The sequence below is a fragment of the Sycon ciliatum genome, chromosome 13 (genome assembly GCF_964019385.1).
Source record: "Sycon ciliatum chromosome 13, ocSycCili1.1, whole genome shotgun sequence".
Classification (NCBI taxonomy): domain Eukaryota; kingdom Metazoa; phylum Porifera; class Calcarea; order Leucosolenida; family Sycettidae; genus Sycon; species Sycon ciliatum.
Genome location: NC_088655.1, coordinates 3,636,428 through 3,658,160, shown reverse-complemented (window position 1 = coordinate 3,658,160; position 21,733 = coordinate 3,636,428). Strand labels below are relative to the sequence as shown.

General features: G+C 47.2%; 1 protein-coding gene and 2 long non-coding RNA genes across 3 annotated transcripts; 1 reads left to right on the top strand and 2 right to left on the bottom strand.

Annotated features, from left to right (window-relative positions):
• The first annotated feature begins 93 nt into the window (after nt 1-93).
• Nucleotides 94-5,213, top strand: LOC135829435 (uncharacterized). The gene is made up of 2 exons (XR_010555819.1): nt 94-644; nt 4,438-5,213. It is a non-coding gene; the product is annotated as an uncharacterized LOC135829435 (long non-coding RNA).
• On the bottom strand, nt 4,999-6,806 carry LOC135829434 (uncharacterized). Its single transcript, XR_010555818.1, has 2 exons — nt 6,489-6,806; nt 4,999-5,775 (listed from the first exon to the last, which is right to left on the bottom strand). It is a non-coding gene; the product is annotated as an uncharacterized LOC135829434 (long non-coding RNA).
• A 1,373-nt stretch (nt 6,807-8,179) lies between these two features.
• Nucleotides 8,180-20,657, bottom strand: LOC135829437 (prostatic acid phosphatase-like; the record flags this gene model as incomplete). The annotated part of the gene is made up of 11 exons (XM_065341844.1): nt 20,437-20,657; nt 19,424-19,519; nt 18,885-18,983; nt 17,578-17,664; nt 17,283-17,348; nt 15,734-15,841; nt 13,612-13,704; nt 11,206-11,329; nt 9,269-9,357; nt 8,976-9,085; nt 8,180-8,423 (listed from the first exon to the last, which is right to left on the bottom strand). Coding segments are annotated over exons 1-11 (1,209 nt in total), but the record flags the coding sequence as incomplete, so codon positions are not given.
• Nucleotides 20,658-21,733: the final 1,076 nt, after the last annotated feature.

Here is a 21,733-nt window from a genome sequence, read left to right as displayed (position 1 = left end):
TCTCTCTCCCTCTCTCTCTCTCTCTCTCTCTCTCTCTCTCTCTCTCTCTCTCTCTCTCTCTCTCTCTCTCTCTCTCTCTCTCTCTCTCTCGCCTTGTCCTCTGCACTGCGTCTCTGCAGATGACTCGTTCAGTTCATGCTCTCTGGTCCAGTCCACCAAGTGTACCGCCCAGTACGGACACGAGTCGTTAGCTCCCAACACCGATAGGTGTAACTGGACATTAGCCAACGCAACTTCCATCACTATGCCAACAGATCACTCGGGCAACAGCACCAACGACGAAAACTCTACTGTCAGCGGCGATCCCAGCGGTATACCAAGCAGCCAGGCGCCGACCGATCGCCTGGCTAGCAGCACCGGCAAAGATACTATACTGCAAGCGCCAGCAGTGCTAGGCCACTCGACCAACGACGCAGGCTACACAACGTACCAATCTACCGACCGCCACTTCAGTCTTTGGCCATGTACCAGCCGTTACTATGGTTACAACTGCGCAAGCTGGCCAGGAGCACCAGACTATCACCAAGACAACCAATGCTTCATGGTGCTACACGACTGCGGCCGTGGCTTTGCTTGCTTTCTGGTCCTTTTTGTTTCTCGTCAGCGTAGCAATTCAGGCCATCGACTGTTACAGGGGTAGAAAGGTACGTGAATGATAAAGAATACCGAGTATGCTACCCCCCCCCCCCTCCTCTTCGCTCTGCCATTACAGTGAGTGCGCTCGATTACACCTTGAATCGATTCATGAATCCATTTGCATGCATTCAAGTCGTTCGATTTCAGATCATGAGCCCTGGAATCGATTCGGAATCCATTCACTCTATTCACATGGGGTGATGTGAATAGCGCGAATCGATTCATGAATCGATTCGTGAATCGATTCGCGTGCATAATCGAACGCACTCAGTGGGTGCGTCCGATTACGCACTTGAATCGATTCATGAATCCATTTGCTTGCATTCAAGTCGTTCGATTTTCATGTCATGAGCCCTGGAATCGATTCATGAATGGATTCATGAATTGATTCGCGGGCATATTAAATCGAACGCCCTCAGTAGACTCCCTGGATCCGGATGTCTGTAAGGCCCTCTACAGACTACAGACTACAGACTACAGACTACGTACATAGAACATCCAGTACAAAATCACATACTTGTAAAGCCTAAAATGTCACATATTTCCAAGCCTACATTCAGACTGTAGTTTACATCATAGTTAACCGTTGAACTTGCGGCCTGCGCAATTGCGCAACGAGATGCGTGCAAGCAGCAAGCAGTCGTACAAAGTCTGTACGCTTGTACGACTGGCTGATGAAGGTACGATAAATGCAGGAAGTTGCCTTGTACAAGGGCTTGCACCCTGCCTGGGCAGCTTTTAGGCTTCCCCGCCAAATTATTGTAGTTGTCTTGGAAACTTCTATGTAAATGTGACTTGGGCGAGACCAAAAATATGGAGATTCCCAGGCCCTCCCGCACCAACATCGAGCCGAAGTCGAAAAAATTTGAACATCTCATATCCGTGTACAGTACTGATCTTGTGAGTAGATCTGCGACAGGGAGTCACACAAACGCCCGGACTTGAACGACTCCCTGATGTACGACTCAAGGCTGTCGGTGGCCGAAATACAAAACTTTGTACGGGAAAACCGCGTACCTGTTGTCTGTAAAAAAATTAACAAAATTACCGGAAAATACTGTAAAAAGAGAGTATAGTATGCCATGGATACATACAAAGGAAAAATAATTATAAAAATAATAATAATAATAATTCGCCCGCCCGCACCAATTTCTCGTGGGTCCTGCCCGGGAATCTCGATTTTATTTTGGTCTCGCCTTACAGGCTGTTTTGTACCTAGTCCGAATACAGACTTAGGGCCGATTTCCACTACGGTACCGTGAGTTCCGTGCCGACGGATTTGGGTAGGTCACGTGTACCCCACGGTACGAGCTTGAAGCTGAGAGTGATTTGCACCTAGTAGATCTACCTGCGCACAGTCAGGTCAGGGGGGGTGGAAACGGCATGCCGTGGTATTCCGCGAGGTCGAATGCAGTGAGTAGTAGGTATTTTACTACTCCCTGAAAGGAAGTTTTTTCTTTCTTTTGTATTTGAGGTACGAAGTTTTTTCTTGGCTTTTGGCTTTTCGATTGGTTGATTCTTGAGCTTTCTCCAGTCATCTCCCCCGCTATTTTCCCTCAGGACCAAAGTCAGAAATTGATAAAAATGGTGATCCGGCCTGCCGACGGAATACACGGATTGACTGTGCGCAGGCGTAAATCACTCTCAGCTTCAAGCTCGTACCGTGGGGTACACGTGACCTACCCAAATCGTCGGCACGGCACTCACGGTACCGTAGTGGAAATCGGCCCTTAGCCCTCGGCACCGGAAGGCCCCGGCACGAGCCACGGAATGCACTTGCGCCAAAACTGCCCCTCGAGTGAGCAAATCACCATGGGTAAAATGAATTGCACATATCATCAAACAAATTCAAATCCAATAAACTACTTTGAAATACAAAAATCAATTTAAATGCTAGTAAACCAATTGGAACACAAAAAAAAGTAAAAATCAATTGGAACAAACAAAAAAAGAGAAGAAAAAACCCTAGGTGAACGAGCCCACACAGACATTACCGTACTGGCAAAGACCGGCAGCTGGGCCCTAAAGGCCCTATTCCTACGCCGATACGATGCCCGGAACCCTCTGATACATGTGATTGCCCAACGAAGCAGAGACAGTGACAACATACAAATTAACTGGCCCATTACTACTGAATACTGCAAATCATGATTCTTCTCCAATAATCATGATAGCTACCAAACTCTTCATAAAAAGGATGATTCAGGGCCACACATGCCCGTTGCAGAAAACTCTAGTGATGTAAAAGACCGTCTCTCAACACTGGTTAGGCCACACGTTTTTATTCCTATGTTTCTCGTCACCCGCGCGCATACGATTCAGGAGTCTGGAAGAAAAAAAAACTGTGCTGCACTGACTGTGCATGTGGGACCAGCACACTCATGCAGGTGTACATAATAGGGAGGTTTCGCTCTACGGAATTACGTATGAAAATAACGAAGGAACTGCACGTAATTTTCATACGTAAAAATCAGAGCTGTTGGGTTTCGCTCTACGTGATTTCTCCACGACTGCTAAACATGCCTTGTTGCTTTGGAGACGCGTTGGCTGCATGCGCCCACCGCATGCACCACGAACCGAAACCGCGTTTTCCATCGTATTTTGCACGTGGTGTACGGTGTGTGTACCTTGTATTTCGCGCGGCTTGAACTTTGCCATGGATAAACTCTGAAAATGTGAAAAATATTTCAAAAAGTCCTACAGAGACCCCAACGTAGGAAACAGCTTTCCTACGGATATCCGTAGAGAGTTTTACGTATGAAAGTTGCCCTCGCTCCCCGGCGTGTACGACATACGGATTTTCATACGTAATTACGTAGAGCGAAACCTCCCTAATGTGGCCTGGCCAGCGCGACACATGATGCGAGGTCGGCATTTTTTGTGCGAAATCTAGCTGCACATGCACAGATTGTGACAAAAGTGCCTACCACATACTAGTTGCTAACTATGGATGCTATTTTGCATGGTGTATTGCTGGATTTTAGTGTGAACAAAGGTCTAATAAACTTTTTTATATTTTTCGGTCATTTTTATTTTTTTCCACCTCTCGCATACGTTTTTAGATTTTTAGGTGACGAGAAACATAGAAATAAAAACGTGTGGCCTTACCCGAGCGCAATACTGCCTCTTCTTCACCTGCTCGCGGGTCTTGAGCTGACGCAGTGTATCTGTACGCGACTGCAGGGTTGCCTTTGGCCGGTTACGGACATCAAAAGAGGCATGCTGCTGCCGCATCCAGAAACCCTGCGCCCGAATGTCCAGGCAAGCTTCCGGGGAGCGATTAGCAGTGCGGTTAGGGTGCGTTCAGACCACCGATAAAAAGTGACGGAATGGGAAAGTTTCCAAGGTGATTTGATCACGTGACGTTATTGGCACGTTACCGGCGGGAAAGTTTTACTGCCACAGTAAAAAAGTGCTCAGGCTGCATGCGCGCTGGGAAAAAAGGGAAAATCCCTTGTCAGTGCCGCGGTGAGAGCTGCAAAACTTCACGGTAACGCTAGTTTGTTATAGGTAGTTGTTGTTGTTTCTTTATTTTACTTCACCATATGAACAGGCAAGACTGCCTTCTCACCGGAGCTATGGGTAGTGTGAATGTCCTTCACGGTTTATCGCTATTCACGGTTTGACGGGATTCACGGTAGTCTGAACGCGCCCTTATAGGCAAAGTATCACCTTCACGGCACGGCACTCACGGTACCGTAGTGGAAATCGGCCCTAACCCAGGCATGTCAATCTTGCTGTCCCGCGGCCATTGCGTGTGTGTGTGCTTGCGTGTGTGTGCATGTGTGTTCTGTCGTGCAGTCTCGCCACGAGGCGGTTGCCACGACGTCTCGGCATGTACCCATGGACGAGTCGATCGTACTTGGCAACAGATTGGACTCCAGCCCGCCACTGCCACCAGACAGTCCCAGCAGGTGCTCAGCTACAGTTGCGCTCACCGAAGACAATTCTGATTTGTAAGAGGAGACATCAATTCTCTCTCCCCCCCCCTCTCTCGCACTATACCAGTTCTTATGCATTCAAAAATTGTTGAACTGAATCCCCGATAGAAACAATAATTCTTATTATTCAATTGCCATGCCATTTGTCAACACTATATACAGACTCAGTGTCCAATACTGTAGTAAATCTGCACACTTTTTAGTTTGTGATCTGCGAGCACAGACCAACTTGCACCTGGATTCTCACAATTGGTCAATTTCCTCAGTTTCTTTGCCACAGTTCTACAGTTCGGATCGCAAGGGTTTCCGAATTAATTCACTATTAAACTTGTTAGCAAGCAAGCACCGCCGTATAGATACCATAGGTACTGCTAGCTGACTGTTGTTGTTACGCACACACACAATCACCATCATGAGATCATCGAGTTCTCTCTGTTGTTCGCTCAGCCAGCTAGCTGCATTATTTGATATCAAAATTAGGAAAGTGATATCCATCAGCAATGCCATTTCTACTGCAACTACTAAATATCCATAAATAAAGATCAAATCTTACATTTGCACCTAGAATATTCCTACCCCAGGTTGCGATAGCATGCATTCATCCTAAACCCAGGGAGGGGAGGGGGGGGGGGGCAATAACTAACACTATAAACCTCTCTTTTCAGGGAGGGGAAGGGTATAAAGGCCCGTCTAAAGAAATGAAATGTGCAAAAACAGTTTCAAGTCGAGGATGAGAAACAAATTAAAAATGGCGAGAAGCTGCAAAACACGAAAAACAACCACAGATGACACATTCCGTACCCAGTGCGGAAACCGCAAAATCACACACCACACACATCTAACCTACGCACAAAATAATTGGCAATGTGATGGGGATAACGAGCCGAAGACAAGCGGCTCTGCTGCTGCTGATGCTTGTATCAATTCTATGCAGTACATGCGCTAGCACTGACGCCACCCGTTCACCAGGAAGTAGCTAAAATATCTACTCTGCCTTCACCGGGAGTAGTAAAATACCTACTCCCTGCTGCTCACCAGGTAGTAGTAAAATACCTACTGGCCGATGCTCACACACCCTGCACGGCAGAGTAGCCGGCAGTGGAGCGTCGCCGGCTCAATAGCAGGAGGAGCATAACAACAAACGCGATGAAGAACACGCCCGCAATGGAGATTGATGCGATGGACACCGATGATAGACCTACTCCCAACCAGAACCAAAAGTAGCGGCAGTAGCAACAGGCACCAGCAACAGCAGCACACACCATTACACATTGGAAGGTGCCAGAAGCAGAGAAGAAAATAACGAATGGCTGTCATGACCATCCAGCAGGACTGACTAGTTGCTATGACCACCAGCCAGCAGCATTAGTGACAACGGGTTGGTGGACAAGCTATTAGTTAGCCACTCTCATTGTGAAATCAAAATCATTCTTTTACTGAAAATGTTGTTCAGAACGACGAAACGTCTGGAAAGTATAGTAAATATTTCTATCTTTGTTAATCATATGTACCACTCTTGGTCTAAAAAGAGAAAAAAGCATTTTGTTTAGTGACAACGCCAAGCCGTTATGGCCATTAGCCAGCAGGGAGAGGAGAGAGAGAGAGAGAGAGAGAGAGAGAGAGAGAGAGAGAGAGAGAGAGAGAAGAGAGAGAGAGAGAGAGAGAAGACAACAGGCAGATATACGGAGAGACAGACGAACGGACGGACAACCAGACGAACGGACGGACACCAGACGAACGGACGGACAACCAGACGAACGGACGGACAACCAGACGAACGGACGGACAACCAGACGGATGGTCAGACATATGGGCGGACAGATTGACAGACAGACGGACAGACAGACAGGGAGAGCACAGATCCATATACACAAAATTTAATACATACAATACAGAGAGATCGAGACTTACCAGAGCTAGTTGAGTTTTCATGACACGCATTGTACCAGTTGTCCACGACGATGTCCTGTAAAAGCTACGCAGTCAACAGGCAAGTCAGCAAGCATCCAGCACGAATACGTTTTTATAAACACAAAAGAAAAAAGTGATCAGAAGAACAACAGGTTGATAGCTTGGACTACCGTATTGTTCCGGAGTATAAGCGCACTTTGAACACTCAAACATTCACATACAAAAAAAAGAGGTGCGGCTTGTACTCCGATGATGAATTAACGGCGATAAATAGGGTCGATGTCTGCATTTCGGGCAAACAGATGGGGGGGGGGGGGGGGGGGGGGGCGGGCTTATACTCCAATGCGCGGTATACTCGAAAACTATGGTAATTGTCCACCAAAGTAACCAGATCATAGTATACTGTAAAATCAACAAATTTTCGCCGGTGCAAAACTTTCGCCGATCTCCAAAAAACGCTTTCCGCCGCCACTAAACTTTCGCCGCGGGCGTGCAAGAGTCCGAAAAAGTGATTGATGTTTCGTGTGCGCATGTACTAGTGGTATAGTGACAATAGTGCACAAAGGTCCGCGTAGTTTCTACACCCCTGTCTCCTGTTTTTTTTTTTTTTTTTACAGAGAGTCCGGCGGCATAAGAGTGACCCAAACTGACATTAATTTTGGTTCTGGTGACAAACTTTTGCCGGCGATTAAATCTGGCCGATTGACATCGACCGGCGAAATCAGCTAACTTAAATCGCCAGCGAAAATTAGTTGATTTACAGTACATGTACAGCCATGACCTCATAACATTTCCTCTTTTTCTTATCCATGATTGTTGGCTAAACATCCGACGAAGACAGAGATAAGGTGATGGTCTTCTACAACTACCATAATTATAGTACCGCCAGAGCGCCTCACCTTGATTTTACAGCCAGGGAAAGGAAAATTGAATGGCAGAGTGCAACGGAGTTTGTACGATGTGAGAACCGTAGTTTTCTAAGGGCACACTTGGCAGTTTTTCGTGAGGAGCTTGTGTCCGCTCGAAGGTACGGATAGACTGCAAAATGTGGAATATGCGTACAAGGTTCGCGTCGTCTGACCTACAGACCGTAGACCTCCACAATATGACCACGAAAGGACGAGATGGTGGGGCGCTCTGGCGGTACTTTACGGTATATGCACGATCAAGTGTATTGCGGTTTGCTTGACCAACTATGTATACTGGCGAGCGTGTGCGCGTATCTGTGTGCGTATGGGCATGAAAGTCCATTCTGGAAACATGCAGACACATGCAAAAAGTCATACACACAAACAAGAGAGAGAGAGAGAGAGAGAGAGAGAGAGAGAGAGAGAGAGAGAGAGAGAGAGAGAGAGAGAGAGAGAGAGAGAGAGAGAGAGAGAGAGAGAGAGAGAGAGAAAGAGATAGAGAGGGAGAGAGAGAGAGAGAGAGAGAGAGAGAGAGAGAGAGAGAGAGAGAGAGAGAGAGAGAGAGAGAGAGAGAGAGAGAGAGAGAGAGAGAGAGAGAGGGAGAGAGAGGGAGAGAGAGGGAGAGAGAGGGAGAGAGGAGAGAGAGAGAGAGAGAGGAGAGAGAGAGAGAGAGAGAGAGAGGAGAGAGAGAGAGAGAGAGAGAGAGAGAGAGAGAGAGAGAGAGAGAGAGAGAGAGATAGAGAGGGAGAGAGAGAGAGAGAGAAAGAGAGATAGAAAGAGAGATAGAGATAGAGATAGAGAGAGAGAGAGAGAGAGAGAGAGAGAGAGAGAGAGAGAGAGAGAGAGAGAGAGAGAGAGAGAGAGAGAGAGAGAGAGAGAGAGAGAGAGATCAAGTCCATACCGTGTGAAGTTACTAAGGGGACACTGGGTCTGGCCACCGCACATCGGTAGCTTTGGAGTGAGGTCAACCGGCACTGTGTCGTTACGATCGGTCTCGTTGCGGAACAACACTCGAACATAGTGTTCACTGCAGAGCGGGGGTAGAAGAATAGCATACAACATTGTGTTGTAGAAAAGCTTGTCCATAAAAAGGTGTTCTCCTTTTACACAAGCCTAATTTTCAAGATGGACAACTGTCACACAGCCTGGTTTTTGTGTTGACATACCAAGAAATCAGGGCTGACTCGATGTGGCTGTTAACAAAGCAACGTTCGGCGAGACTGGACAGAAAGTGAGGGCGCGTTCAAATTGTCACTCTTTGACTTTCTAAGAGTTTCGTTTTTTCTGAAAAGGTGGCCTTATTGGCCTCTTCAGAAAAATGAAACTCCCTGAAAACTCCTCGAAACTCCACAACCTCATCCGATGGGAGAGGTGGATTAGTTCTGAGGAGTTTGGAATAGCTAGGTCGAGATGGTCGATCTGATCTGACGTCATCATCGCCATGACAATTCCACTGAAAAACTCTAAAATGGTAGAAATCGTTCTATTGGGACACTTCAACTAATCTCTTTAAAAAATGTGTTCGAACAGTTGATGAAGACAATTCGAACGCCCCCTTAGCTACCGGTACTGCACTCACCCGCCGTCCATTGGCTTGTAAAGCTCTATAAAGACACAGGATGCGTACGGTGGCTGCTCTCCGTTCCAGATGTCCAGACCTTGTAGGACTGCGGTGACAGTGGTGTCGTGCTGAACAGCACAAAACACGTACACACAAGCAGCATGCACGGATGTGCACACGTACACACACAAATGTATACAGTACACGCTCACATAATTATGTGCACACTTCCCGATAGGTATGATAGAGAGGCAACAAGATGGGATAGGGGCTACACATGCAGATGAACCCCTAGTTCAATGGCGACTTACAGCTGAGTAGACAAAGAGGTTTTCAGTGGGCAACTCCAGCTCCACACTGCGATTGTTCATGTTGACAAGCATTTCATTGATCAGCACACCTGAACAGCCAATACCACATGCACACACATGTACACACATGTACACACATGTACACACATGTACACACATGTACACACATGTACACACATGTACACACATGTACACACATGTACACACATGTACACACATGTACACACATGTACACACATGTACACACATACATAAGCGCACACACAGACACACACAGCTGGCATCAGTAGGATAAGTACGTAGCCCGGTATACAAGAGAGAGAGAAGAGAGAGAGAGAGAGAGAGAGAGAGAGAGAGAGAGAGAGAGAGAGAGAGAGAGAGAGAGAGAGAGAGAGAGAGAGAGAGAGAGAGAGAGAGAGAGAGAGAGAGAGAGAGAGAGAGAGAGAGAGAGAGAGAGAGAGAGAGAGAGAGCGAGAGAGAGAGAGAGAGAGAGAGAGAGAGAGAGAGAGAGAGACAGAGAGAGACAGAGAGAGACAGAGAGAAAAAGAGACAGACAGACAGAAAGAGAGAAAGAGAGAGAGACAGAGAGAAGAGAGAGAAAGAGCAGAGAGACACACACACACCCACACACACCACACACACAGAGAGAGTGACACACACACACACACACGACACACAGAGAGACACCTGTACACACTAGTCTACATCACTGAACTCACAGCAGACTGAACTGAGACAAAGTAGTTCACACACACGTAGTTCTATGAGGCCATGCAGAGTGTGAACAGTAGTTCTATGAGGCCATGCAGAGTGTGAACAGTAGTTCTATGAGGCCATGCAGAGTGTGAACAGTAGTGCATGCAGAGTGTGACAGTAGTGCAGGACAGCGTTTAGGACAGTGACATTTCACAGCTTAAAACTGGCGCGTGGACGTTGTACGCTTGCGGCTCACGCCTGCTCAAACACTCGTTGAGGCTTTCACAAAAAAAAACATCAATTCGAGTCCTATTTAGAGCATGTGACGCCTTCGAGTACTAATTGTTTGACTCCACCAGTCAAAGTGACTGGCGTGTACGTACGCACCTGATACGCGGCGAAAATTCCAACATGGAATGACTTCCATTTTCGTCGCGTTTCCATACGCATGACGCCTCAAAAGCCAGCAAGAATACGCACGAATGCATGGTTTCACGTGTACACACGCCAGTTGTGAACACACTTGTGGTGTAGCAGGTGACATCCGACCCAAAGTACATGCTTGACGCACTCAATGTCACAAATAATGACATCATGCGGATAACACCATGTCTCCCGTGGCCGATCGAGGGCCACTGTTGGCAAGGTTTGGATTGGATTGGTTTATTAGGTTTGACTGCGCAGTCTACTACTCTCAATAAGTCACGCACCCGAATCTTGGAATTAAAAAAAGTGCGTGACTTATCGCGACTGCGTGACTTATAGTGTAATTATGCAAAAGTATAAATCGTCCGGATTTCAAAAGGGTGTGACGTATCATAAGTCGACTGTGCTTGTCAGCTGTAGCAGCTCATCATCATATCTGCAAGTGCAGCCGTGCTAGGGGGAAGTCCCATCCTCCCTATGTACAACACTGGCCACCCCACACCAGTTGACATTAGACATCACTGTACATGGCACACTGTACATGATTGTGTACGTCCAGCAGTAGTTGCACCACTTCCAGCGCATCAAGGATGGTGCAAGACAAGGGTGTCCAGTACGTACTTTGGGTCGCATTTCACCTGCTGCAGCACAACTGAACATACTACGAGTAGTAGTGGCCACTATGGCCAGAAGATGCATCTTCAGCATTTTCAAGGGTTCTATGAACCCTGCACACGCAGGCACACACACGCACGCACGCACACACACACACACACAGAGGCACAGTGAGCAGTGCACAAGTGTTCACGGCTTACCGGACGTAAGCATGCGCATCTCTTTCGTCTGAAACATCAGCCCCATGCTGATACTGCCCAGCCTGTGCATCTTGTCCAGTACTTCATCTGTAGCCCAGGCAGGCCGCGACAGATTGTGCTCTCTCTGAAGTAATAACAACCACATACACACCCACCCATGTACCCACACATACACGCACCCACACACACCCATGCACCCACCCACACATGCACACACACACACACATGCACACACACACATGCACACACACACATGCACACACACACACACACACATGCACACACATGCACACACATGCACACACACACACACACATGCACACACACACACACATGCACACACACACACACATGCACACACACACACACATGCACACACACACACACACACATGCACACACGCACGCACGCACGCACGCACGCACACACACACACACACACACACACACAAGGTAAGACACAGACACAACATGAAAACTTGCACAAGAGGAGTTTGCCTGCCTGGATATTAGTACTCAGTGCAGACTAAAACCTCAAGTCACCGCTAGATCCGTCCTCAAGTTGGTTCTATTCTTGTGCAAGAGGACTGGGCAGCGGAGATGTAGGCCTGTGACTCTTTGCCTCAAGGCAAGAGCAGCCAAAGAAACATGATGACTGACCGTACAGTCACACCTCGCTTATCCGGATCCCTCGCCATCCGGAAGAAAATCGTTGGTTACCGATGTATAGCATATGTCATGCATACATACAGTATGTGTGTTTGATTATCCAGTTCCCTCGCCTATCCGGATATTTTTGTCGAAAACGGATGTGTGCGGTTATGCGAGGTCTGACTGTACCATAATTTGGTGATGCCATCTTCAGTAGGTCCGTCAAATAGTAGTGGTAGATTTTTCTTTCGACCAGACGAGACCAGGCGACGCTTGCAGACACCAGCACGAACACTGCACCAGCCACACTCCAAGGCTTGTCAGGAGCAACTTCTAGCTGTTGCGGAGTGTGACTGGTGCAGTGTTCGTGCTGGTGTCTGCAAGCGTCGTCTGGTCAGAAGAAAAATCTACCATGACCATACCATACCCAACGGCTAGCCAGAACGGGCAAAGAAAAGCAAACTGCACGGCAAAGAAGGATCACCACCAGGGGCGTAGCAGCCAGTCCGGCCGGTCCGACTTTGGCCGGACCACTTTTTTTAACACAATGCCTAAAGTGCCCCGAATGCAGGATTTTGCACCCTAATTTCACAAAATTCCCGGGGGGAGAGAGAGAGAGAGAAACCCTGCACCCCCTCCAGCCGAACCACCTATAACTGTGGTGTTACGCGCCTAGTCACACAAGTACAGGTGAGTAAGATGTTCAGAGGCAAGGGAGGGGATGGGTTATGGAAGGTGCCTGGAAGATCACCATTCTTTCTGTGAGAAAGAGCAGTGTAATACACCAGTATTATTTTTTCTTCTTCATACTGAGAAGGACACAACCAAACGACAACAACTAAACCAGGTCAAAGACTACTCCTTGACGGAACAGCCACGGCAATTACACTGCCTTTCACAGCGGCGCATCAATTACGTGACGAACGGCCATGACGAGACGGCAGACAGGACACACAATCAACGAGACACACACACACACATACACAGGACACACAGTCAACCAGACACACACACTCGCACATGCAAGACTACAATCGTGTAGACGGTGCTGTGAGTTTACAGAGTGTAATGTATTGACTTCCAGTGCTAATGCTCTGGTGTTGCATTGCGTTACCTTAGTTATACAGTCCGTATCGCCTATAAGGTTGGCGGCTATAGTAATATACCGGATATAGTGATCAATTTCTCAAATTCATTTTCATTTGTCATAACTAAGTATACACAGTTATCGCGTATAGTAATAATTGTCTATAGTAATATATCGCCTATAGTGATCAAATTTATATTTCAAAAGACCTTTATTACATTATTTTTGCATCGGTTATAGTGATTGATGTAAATTCCAGCGATGTTAGAGGAGAACAGGGTGTTACTTCTTCGTGAAGAACTTGTCCAGTGAGTATTGTTTGGTGAGTTTTACTCGTACAAGTATTAGTTGCCAAAATAGGCCTCCATCATGAGGAAATGCTGATTTTCTGTGTCAGGAGCTACAGCCAGCTGCAAGACATTGTACATGTATGTAGTGCGTATGTACACGGCGCGCTGAGTCGTTTGACACTCCACTCGCATACATTGCATGCAGTATCGGTCATAGTAATATATCGCTTACAGTGATAAAATGCTCAAAATCAAACACCAACGCTATAGGCGATACTGACTGTACATTACACTCGGTAAACTCACACCACTACACGCACCACCACCACCACCACGACGCAACCAAGAAAGAAGCAAGCTAGTACGCGCTGCAGTTTACCTGGCAGAAGAGAGGATCCTCGATGGTGTAGATGTTGCCAAGGCTGAGGGCATAATCTATACCAGCCTTTTTAGCAACATCGTCGATGAACTCCTGCAGCAAAAACCCACGCACACACACGTACACAACATCATAGTAAGGGTGCAGATTGCAGAATGCGATCGAAGCGCTGGCAATTTCCCTTGTTAGCCATGGTTGGCTATAAAAACCCTGCAATCGCCACGCAAAGTGGTCATTGGCTACCCCAGCCATGTATTGCTTGGAATAAAATAAATAAATAAATAAATAGATATCCAGACTACAGGACTGTCGGGCGTGGAAGAACTGCAGGTCAGCCGCGTAGCCTAGGTCATGTTTATTTACACGTACACCAGTACATGCACATATTGGGAGTTACCGAGTAGATATCGGAACGCTATAGTTGGTGAGGCTCTAGCCTGTTCGTTCTTGGACGCTACGTTCATCAGCACCCGGCAGTGCTGTATACCCTAAGGGCCACTCGTTGAGAGAGTTTGGTAGCATAGGCGGTGGGTTGAAGCAGAGGTTGAGCTAGTGCACCACTAACAGCTACTGTAAAGCGACAAACCTTTGCGGCGTGCAAATTTAGCGTTTTCATACATTGGGCTGGTTCACGATGAGAAACTTTTGCGATTCTATTTCTTCAGTCGGATCTTGTATACTGTCTATAATCAATGTACGGAGAGGTTTGCAGCGATTTATGTTCGGGAATGTGTGATGGTCGCGAAAATAGCGAAACTTAATCTCTAGCGAAAGTTTCTCACTTTACAGTACCAAGGGATAGGTAGATCAGAGCCATAGCCCTCGGAGACCTGATCTTGCCCGTACGACACCAGTCGACGCGTAGCGGTTTCCTTGACAGGCTGTCCAAGGTCAGGAGTCGCCTAACACCAGGAGTCGCCTAACACGACACCAACAACATTCGTATCGTGTTCCTCTCATAGCCAGTCCATGTCGATGGATTAAAGTTAATACAGTATATTGATTTATAGAAAAAAAAGGAACTACAAGTTACGCTATAATGTCCACTAACACCACCAGTTACTGAACAATCAGCCGATGCGATAACATGGCACGACACTGACCGACGGCACTGACGCTCAACACCTTACTGGCAACCAGCTCTAGCACGTCTTGGATGTGCACTCCAAGTATATAGTATAAGTATAATTATTGATCTGTTCATTGCCGTGCCAAGACTGGCGGAAGCAGTTTTCAATTGGTCCGGTCATACTCTAGTCTTTCATACAGTTTGTGTATGATATGGAGGGTAGTCACATGACTTTCATACAGTTTGTGTATGATATGGAGGGTAGTCACATGACTTTCATACAGTTTGTGTATGATATGGAGGGTAGTCACATGACTTTCATACAGTTTGTGTATGATATGGAGGGTAGTCACATGACTTTCATACAGTTTGTGTATGATATGGAGGGTAGTCACATGACTTTCATACAGTTTGTGTATGATATGGAGGGTAGTCACATGACTTTCATACAGTTTGTGTATGATATGGAGGGTAGTCACATGACTTTCATACAGTTTGTGTATGATATGGAGGGTATACACATGACTTTCATACAGTTTGTGTATGATATGGAGGGTAGTCACATGACTTTCATACAGTTTGTGTATGATATGGAGGGTATACACATGACTTTCATACAGTTTGTGTATGATATGGAGGGTATACACATGACTTTCATACAGTTTGTGTATGATATGGAGGGTATACACATGACTTTCATACAGTTTGTGTATGATATGGAGGGTATACACATGACTTTCATACAGTTTGTGTATGATATGGAGGGTATACACATGACTTTCATACAGTTTGTGTATGATATGGAGGGTATACACATGACTTTCATACAGTTTGTGTATGATATGGAGGGTAGTCACATGACTTTCATACAGTTTGTGTATGATATGGATTATGGAGGGTATACACATGACCTCATCAGCAGTAAACACACGTTGCTGGTGGCCAAAACGTTGGCCTGGTCATGGCCTGACCAAGTGGACCGGTTCCAGCGGGCCCGAGCACGCAAGGCATCACGTGAAATTGAGTAGAAGACTGTAAACAACAAGCTGTTACCTGGTGTTCATTCTGCACTTGTTGATAGTAGTCCAGTGAAGACATGTCCTTGTAGAGCTGGGTGTAGCGCGGGCAGGCGTTGGCTGCCGTGTCGTAAGCACGCAGCAGCTGCAGCCAAGTAACACACACACACACACACACACACACACACATGTACCATGTACCATGTACCATGTATACGCCCGTCGCAAGAGAAGCACGCAAATCTGCAAATGCACTGGATGTGCACCCACAGATTTTCTCTTTATAGCAACGTTAGCGGATCTGATTCTGATTGAAACAGATCAAGACAAGCGCCAGATAACTGTCTAATCCACACAACTGGCGAAGCCATGTGAATCGACCTCCCAATGCACACCTGGTCTACACCACACGGAGTACATCGGAATAGGACGGCCAAGACAGATACCTATGCACACCCTACACTTGCTGGGGTAACCAGTATAGACAGCACGCTGCTTTGATCAAAGCAGACACTAGATGCACTGGTACCTTGAAGTGGAATTGGAGTTATTTTACCAACCAGCCTCGGCAACTGGGTACTGGGAACCCAGGGCCAACAGACGTACCAACAACCTCAGCCATGAAAGCTATATAGTAACGACACACTGGATTGTGGAGCCGAAACTAGTCCAACTTCCAAAATGCTTTGGCAAGAGGGTAGCCTTCCGATAGGTTGGACACACACACATACACACACACACACACACACACATACACACACACACATACACACACGCGCAGATCAAAACCAGTACAAAGGGGACTCTGAACTTTACCGGTATTGAATACTAGAACACTACGAAGTTTCTATGCACTATGCACAAAGGCAGAGAAAGTAAGGTGAAGGGAGGGAGGGTGTGTGTGTGTGTGTGTGTCTACACGTGGCCGCGCCCGTCATCGCTTCTCACGGACTTGTAGTCGTCCGACCGTTCAGGACCGTCAGAGTTTCACGTGTGTTTGCGCCTGCTCCCGCCGATTTCGCTTACCGCATCACCTGGATCGTCACAGGGCTGTGTGCTCCTCCTCTCTCTCAGCTGCCCCTCCGGGGCCTACGTAACCTTCATGGCAGTGGCTCAACAGGACAGGACAGGTGTGTGTGTGTGTGTGTGTGTGCGAGTGACTTCCCATTCGAGTGCCCCCGTCACAGGAAGTTCCGACTACGTCACCATCTAGTGGGCCATCAGAAGTGCTGCTTCTCAGCCTCTTCCACCCTCCCACCCCCCCCCCCCCCCTCACGGGGACCGTGTAACCTATCAAGGCAACGTGTAACAAGGTCTAGGTGTGTGTGAGAGAGAGCGAGAGAGAGAGAGAGAGAGAGAGAGAGAGAGAGAGAGAGAGAGAGAGAGAGAGAGAGAGAGAGAGAGAGAGAGAGAGAGAGAGAGAGAGAGAGAGAGAGAGAGAGAGAGAGAGAGAGAGAGAGAGAGAGAGAGAGAGAGAGAGAGAGAGAGAGAGAGAGAGAGAGAGAGAGAGAGAGAGAGAGAGAGAGAGCGAGAGAAAGAGAGAGGGGGGGGGGGAGAGGGGGTAAACACAGACTCGCTAAGCTCACCGAATCATTGTGCTTGGGTACAGTATGAACTGGAAGTGGCATCCAAGGCAGGCTGGGCTCAAAGACCTGCAGACACACACACACATACACACACACACACACACACACATGCGCGCACACAGTCAAATGCACGTTACATTAAACATGCAGAAGGCACTTCAACGCCATCAGAACAGGAAAGAAACGTTCTCCTCAATGCACACAGTAGAATCCCCGCCTCAATCTTCACAGAAATCAAAGCTGTCCTGTGCACGACAACGAACACCTTGCGTCAGCAAACACACCGTTGGATTACCTGAAAGCCCTGCGGTGGGTAGAATGTAGAGAGCTGGGACTGAGCACTCATCAATGTACGATCCACGTCAGTGCTACGCACCTTCATCTGCACAGTACCAGCAACAACAACAACAACAACAACAACAACAACAACAACAACAACAACAACAACAACAACAACAACAACAACAACAACAACAACAACAAGAGCAACAACAACAACAACAACAACAACAACAACAACAACAACAACAACAACAACAACAACAACAACAACAACAACAACAACAACAACAACAACAACAACAACAACAACAACAACAAGAGCAAGAAAGAATATCTAGAAACAGCCTAGGGTACAGTTTCCTCGGAGACAAGAGTACGATCATACAAAGAAGAAGGACACACTTCATTCTCCATCCACGTCCATCCATTGTCCTTGTTCATTTGCTCTTGCCTGTATTTCACCTGACGACAAGGCTTGAAAGTATACCAGTGAAAACGTTCAAGATGTTGTTGAAGAGCCCGAAGTGTGGCAGTCCTCTTAGTATTACAGTCTAGGGTCCCTCAACTCAAACAAATAGAACACGCTCTCCCTTTGCTGCATACGTCGCTTGAAGTGTTCACCAAATTTCCGGGGCCTGGCCGCCTGGCCCATCATCATCATCATCATCACGGTGTTAACACTACAAGTGCTGTACGCAGCAAAGAGACCGTGTTTCCAGTCAGTTGACTGTTTAGAGTGTGTGTTGAGTTGAGGTGCGCTAATGTGTAAAGGCCTGCGATGGAGTCTGCCAGTACTTAGAATAAAAACAGTATAATTTCATGGCTCGCCCGAGACTCGGCCAGGCTGAACGACTAGGAACGTATAAAGGAACATTGGAAAAGGAACACTCTGAACTAGACACAAATGCAGCACACGCATACCGTGAAGTCGCGGATAAAAGCCGGGTGGTTTGCATACAAGCACATCGCGGATAGAAGCCTGAAAATCAAACGGGTCAAATGCATATAAGCCTGTCGCGCGTAGAAGCCTGGCTTCTATGCCAGCGCGGATCGGGTAGGTCAAGAGTGCATGCGCTATGTACGGTACATAGCAAAACTGCCATACCGGTAGTCAGTGGTAGATCTACGCGTGTCGCGTAGTCAGTGGTGCATATAAGCATGGTTTGCATTAAAGCCTGATGCAGAAAGCGGCTTATATGCTTATAAGCCCGGCTTTTATCCGCGACTTTACAGTACATACACACACATGCATGTACGCATGCGCACCCCCCACCCCCAACACACACACACACACACACACACACACTGCCGACTGCTCACCTGCTTGCGCAAGTAGTAGGTCGAGTTGAGGAGTCCCGTCTGAAGGCGATAGCGTTCATGTAGGTACTGGCCGAGTAGATAGTGTTGCTTCATACCTCTCTGGACAGTGAACCCAACACACACACACACACACACACACACACACACACACACACACACACACACACACAGATTAACATTACATACAGTACTGGTGCTAGTGGTGTGTGGTGCTGGTGCGTGGTGGTGCTGCTGCTGGCAGTGGTGAGCGGAATTCAACCCCATGCACAAAAACAGACCTGCTGTTAGGCTGGTGTGACTGCATAACATGTTGGTGCAGAGCTAGCGCACCGGTGCTGGGGTCCTGGGGTCGGATGTTACCCTATCACCTCTGTACTTCGACACAACACAAATGTATGACCAGCAACGTCACTGCACCAACGCCATCACAACTATGCATGCATGAGTGCGGACCACTTTGTGGATAAGCACACACACACGCACGCGCGCGCACACACACACACACACACGCGCGCACACACAGACACCATGGAACTCACTTGAGATAGCTGACCAAATCCCTGCGGCCAATCAGACTCACCGACCGTGTTGGTTGGAAATGTGTCAATGGCAGATCGATCACCATGGCGATATACCTGCCAAACAGCCAGAGATCAACACAGCACCAACAAACAAAATTAGGAATTTTCAAGTTAAAAGCACCCAGATAGGTTCAGCGCAACCGAACATACCAAGTGCCAAATTTGAGAAACTGACATTTGTTTAGCTCCGGGCCCACAAAAAGTCCAGAGCAAAATTGCACATTCAAAATCAGACTACAACCACTCTAAAACTGGCACCCATACAGCTGTATATGGAACTAGAAACAAGCTGCACATAAAAAGTGAATCCTTTTTTGGCTTTTGTTCGAAACGTACTGGAATGGAATATGTCATGTTTTGTATCGAAAGTCGATTCGAAACTCTTCATAGAAGAGGGTCCATTTGTAAGAGCACCAGTTTCGGGCAACTTTGAATGTCCCTCCAACGTGCTCACATTAGGCAGCATAACATTGCACATAGCTTTTTTTTTATTATGGCCACTTTCTGCACTAGCAGAAAAGTCGTCAAAAGAGTGAACGAAGTTATTACTTCCGGAAAAAGAAATTCTGGATGGACTACTCGTAAAATGGGGTCAATATAAGCTTCTGTCAGTGCGTCTCAGGGTCAGGTGCAGGAGTTACGCTGCCTACCGAAAACTGGGGCTAAAAAACCAATATTATGGTATAGCACAAGTCTTGGAAATCAGGAACAGAGCAGGATGCCGTAAGATTGTATGCAACAAATGGACAAGGACTTGAGAAATTTAAAATTTCGATACGATAAAGAACGATGCCGTATCATTCTGTCCGCTCCTACCCCATAATACAACAAGAGAAGAGTTCCATAGAGATAGATGGATTCATTTCAAAGGTTCAAAAAGGAATCTTGGGTTCAGTTGCATGCAGGCCAAGCTCAAACTGACACAAAAACAACACCTCAAATCAAAAATGTGTTGCAAGAAGTTCACTCACAATGGATGACATGACGAGGACGCCATCTTCCGCTTGACTGTGGCATACCGCGCCCAGTAAACACACTGCAGCGACGAGGGAGATGCGTGCCATCTTGGCTGCTTCGTAGGACTCCAAACCCTGCTTGGCTCTCCAGAAGCTCGCCAAAGCGAAACAACCACCCTCTCTTTTCAGTGGACTAACAATCTCTGACACTGGTGCACCGGTCACTGTCTGTAGACCTGGTAGACTGTAATCTCTTCTCAGTCTGTATAGTCTTTTGAATGTACATGTACCATGCATGATGTTTGATGTACAATGTACTGAGGAGATGTATGAACCACATGTACACGCGCGTACGCGTATACGAACGAGGTGATTATTTTGGCATAATATTATTATTACTTTACAATTTTGAGTAAAATATCGTTGTCGAGGACGATTCCTTTCTTCTGGTGTAGTGTTTTTATTAAATTTGTTAGATAAATTAGTGAGTTGCCATTGTATAGTAGTAGATAGGTATCAGCAGCGTTTCGCGACATCGTTTTGTTCCGCCGTGCTGTGAGTCGTCAAGGATAGATTGACGCTCATGATTAATATTTTTGCTATAGATGCAGTAAAATAACTCTCAATGGAGACTAGAAGGACCTCTGAGCGCCTGAGAGCGTGCCCTACGGCAGGCCAGACCCCTGAGCTGGTCCCCGAGGCCGACCCTCACTCCTCAGTCTGCCACGCGATCAGACGGAGCAGGAAGGACTAAGAGACTAGCCAGAGGCGAAGACCAGAAATCAGCGATTTTGGCTGTACGTGCTTTTCATTCGCCAGTCACAAAAGGCAGTTTCAAATCAAAGGCTGACGCTGCTGCTGCATATAGCAAACAACTTTACAGCACGTATGAGTCTGAGCTAGCCAACTCAGGTGTCTTGGTAGAAATCCAGCAGGGTAGGTTGCCAGCTCCGGAGGTGCTGCCGCGTAACGTTAATATGTTGGGTGTTGACGGCGAAGCACTCATTGAAGGTGGTCCGTTGTCTTCTCCCGACACACTCGATATGGATATAGTCAAGGAGTTGATTGTCAGTCGTTGCACTCGCCTTGGAGATGATGCGCAATATGGAAGCCACGGCACTGTCGGTATGTACCGGGAAGGGCTTAAGTGGGCAGTGGGGCAGATGCATGATGGCTCACTGTCAAGGGACGGCCGGCAAGCATCGCAGTTGCTTTCCATCATAGTTATTTCTTTGTTCATCCCGATTTTCTCTAGAATTTGTTCGTGACACCTCTATAAAACCTTCGTGAAATGATGCTTCAGCTGGTTCTG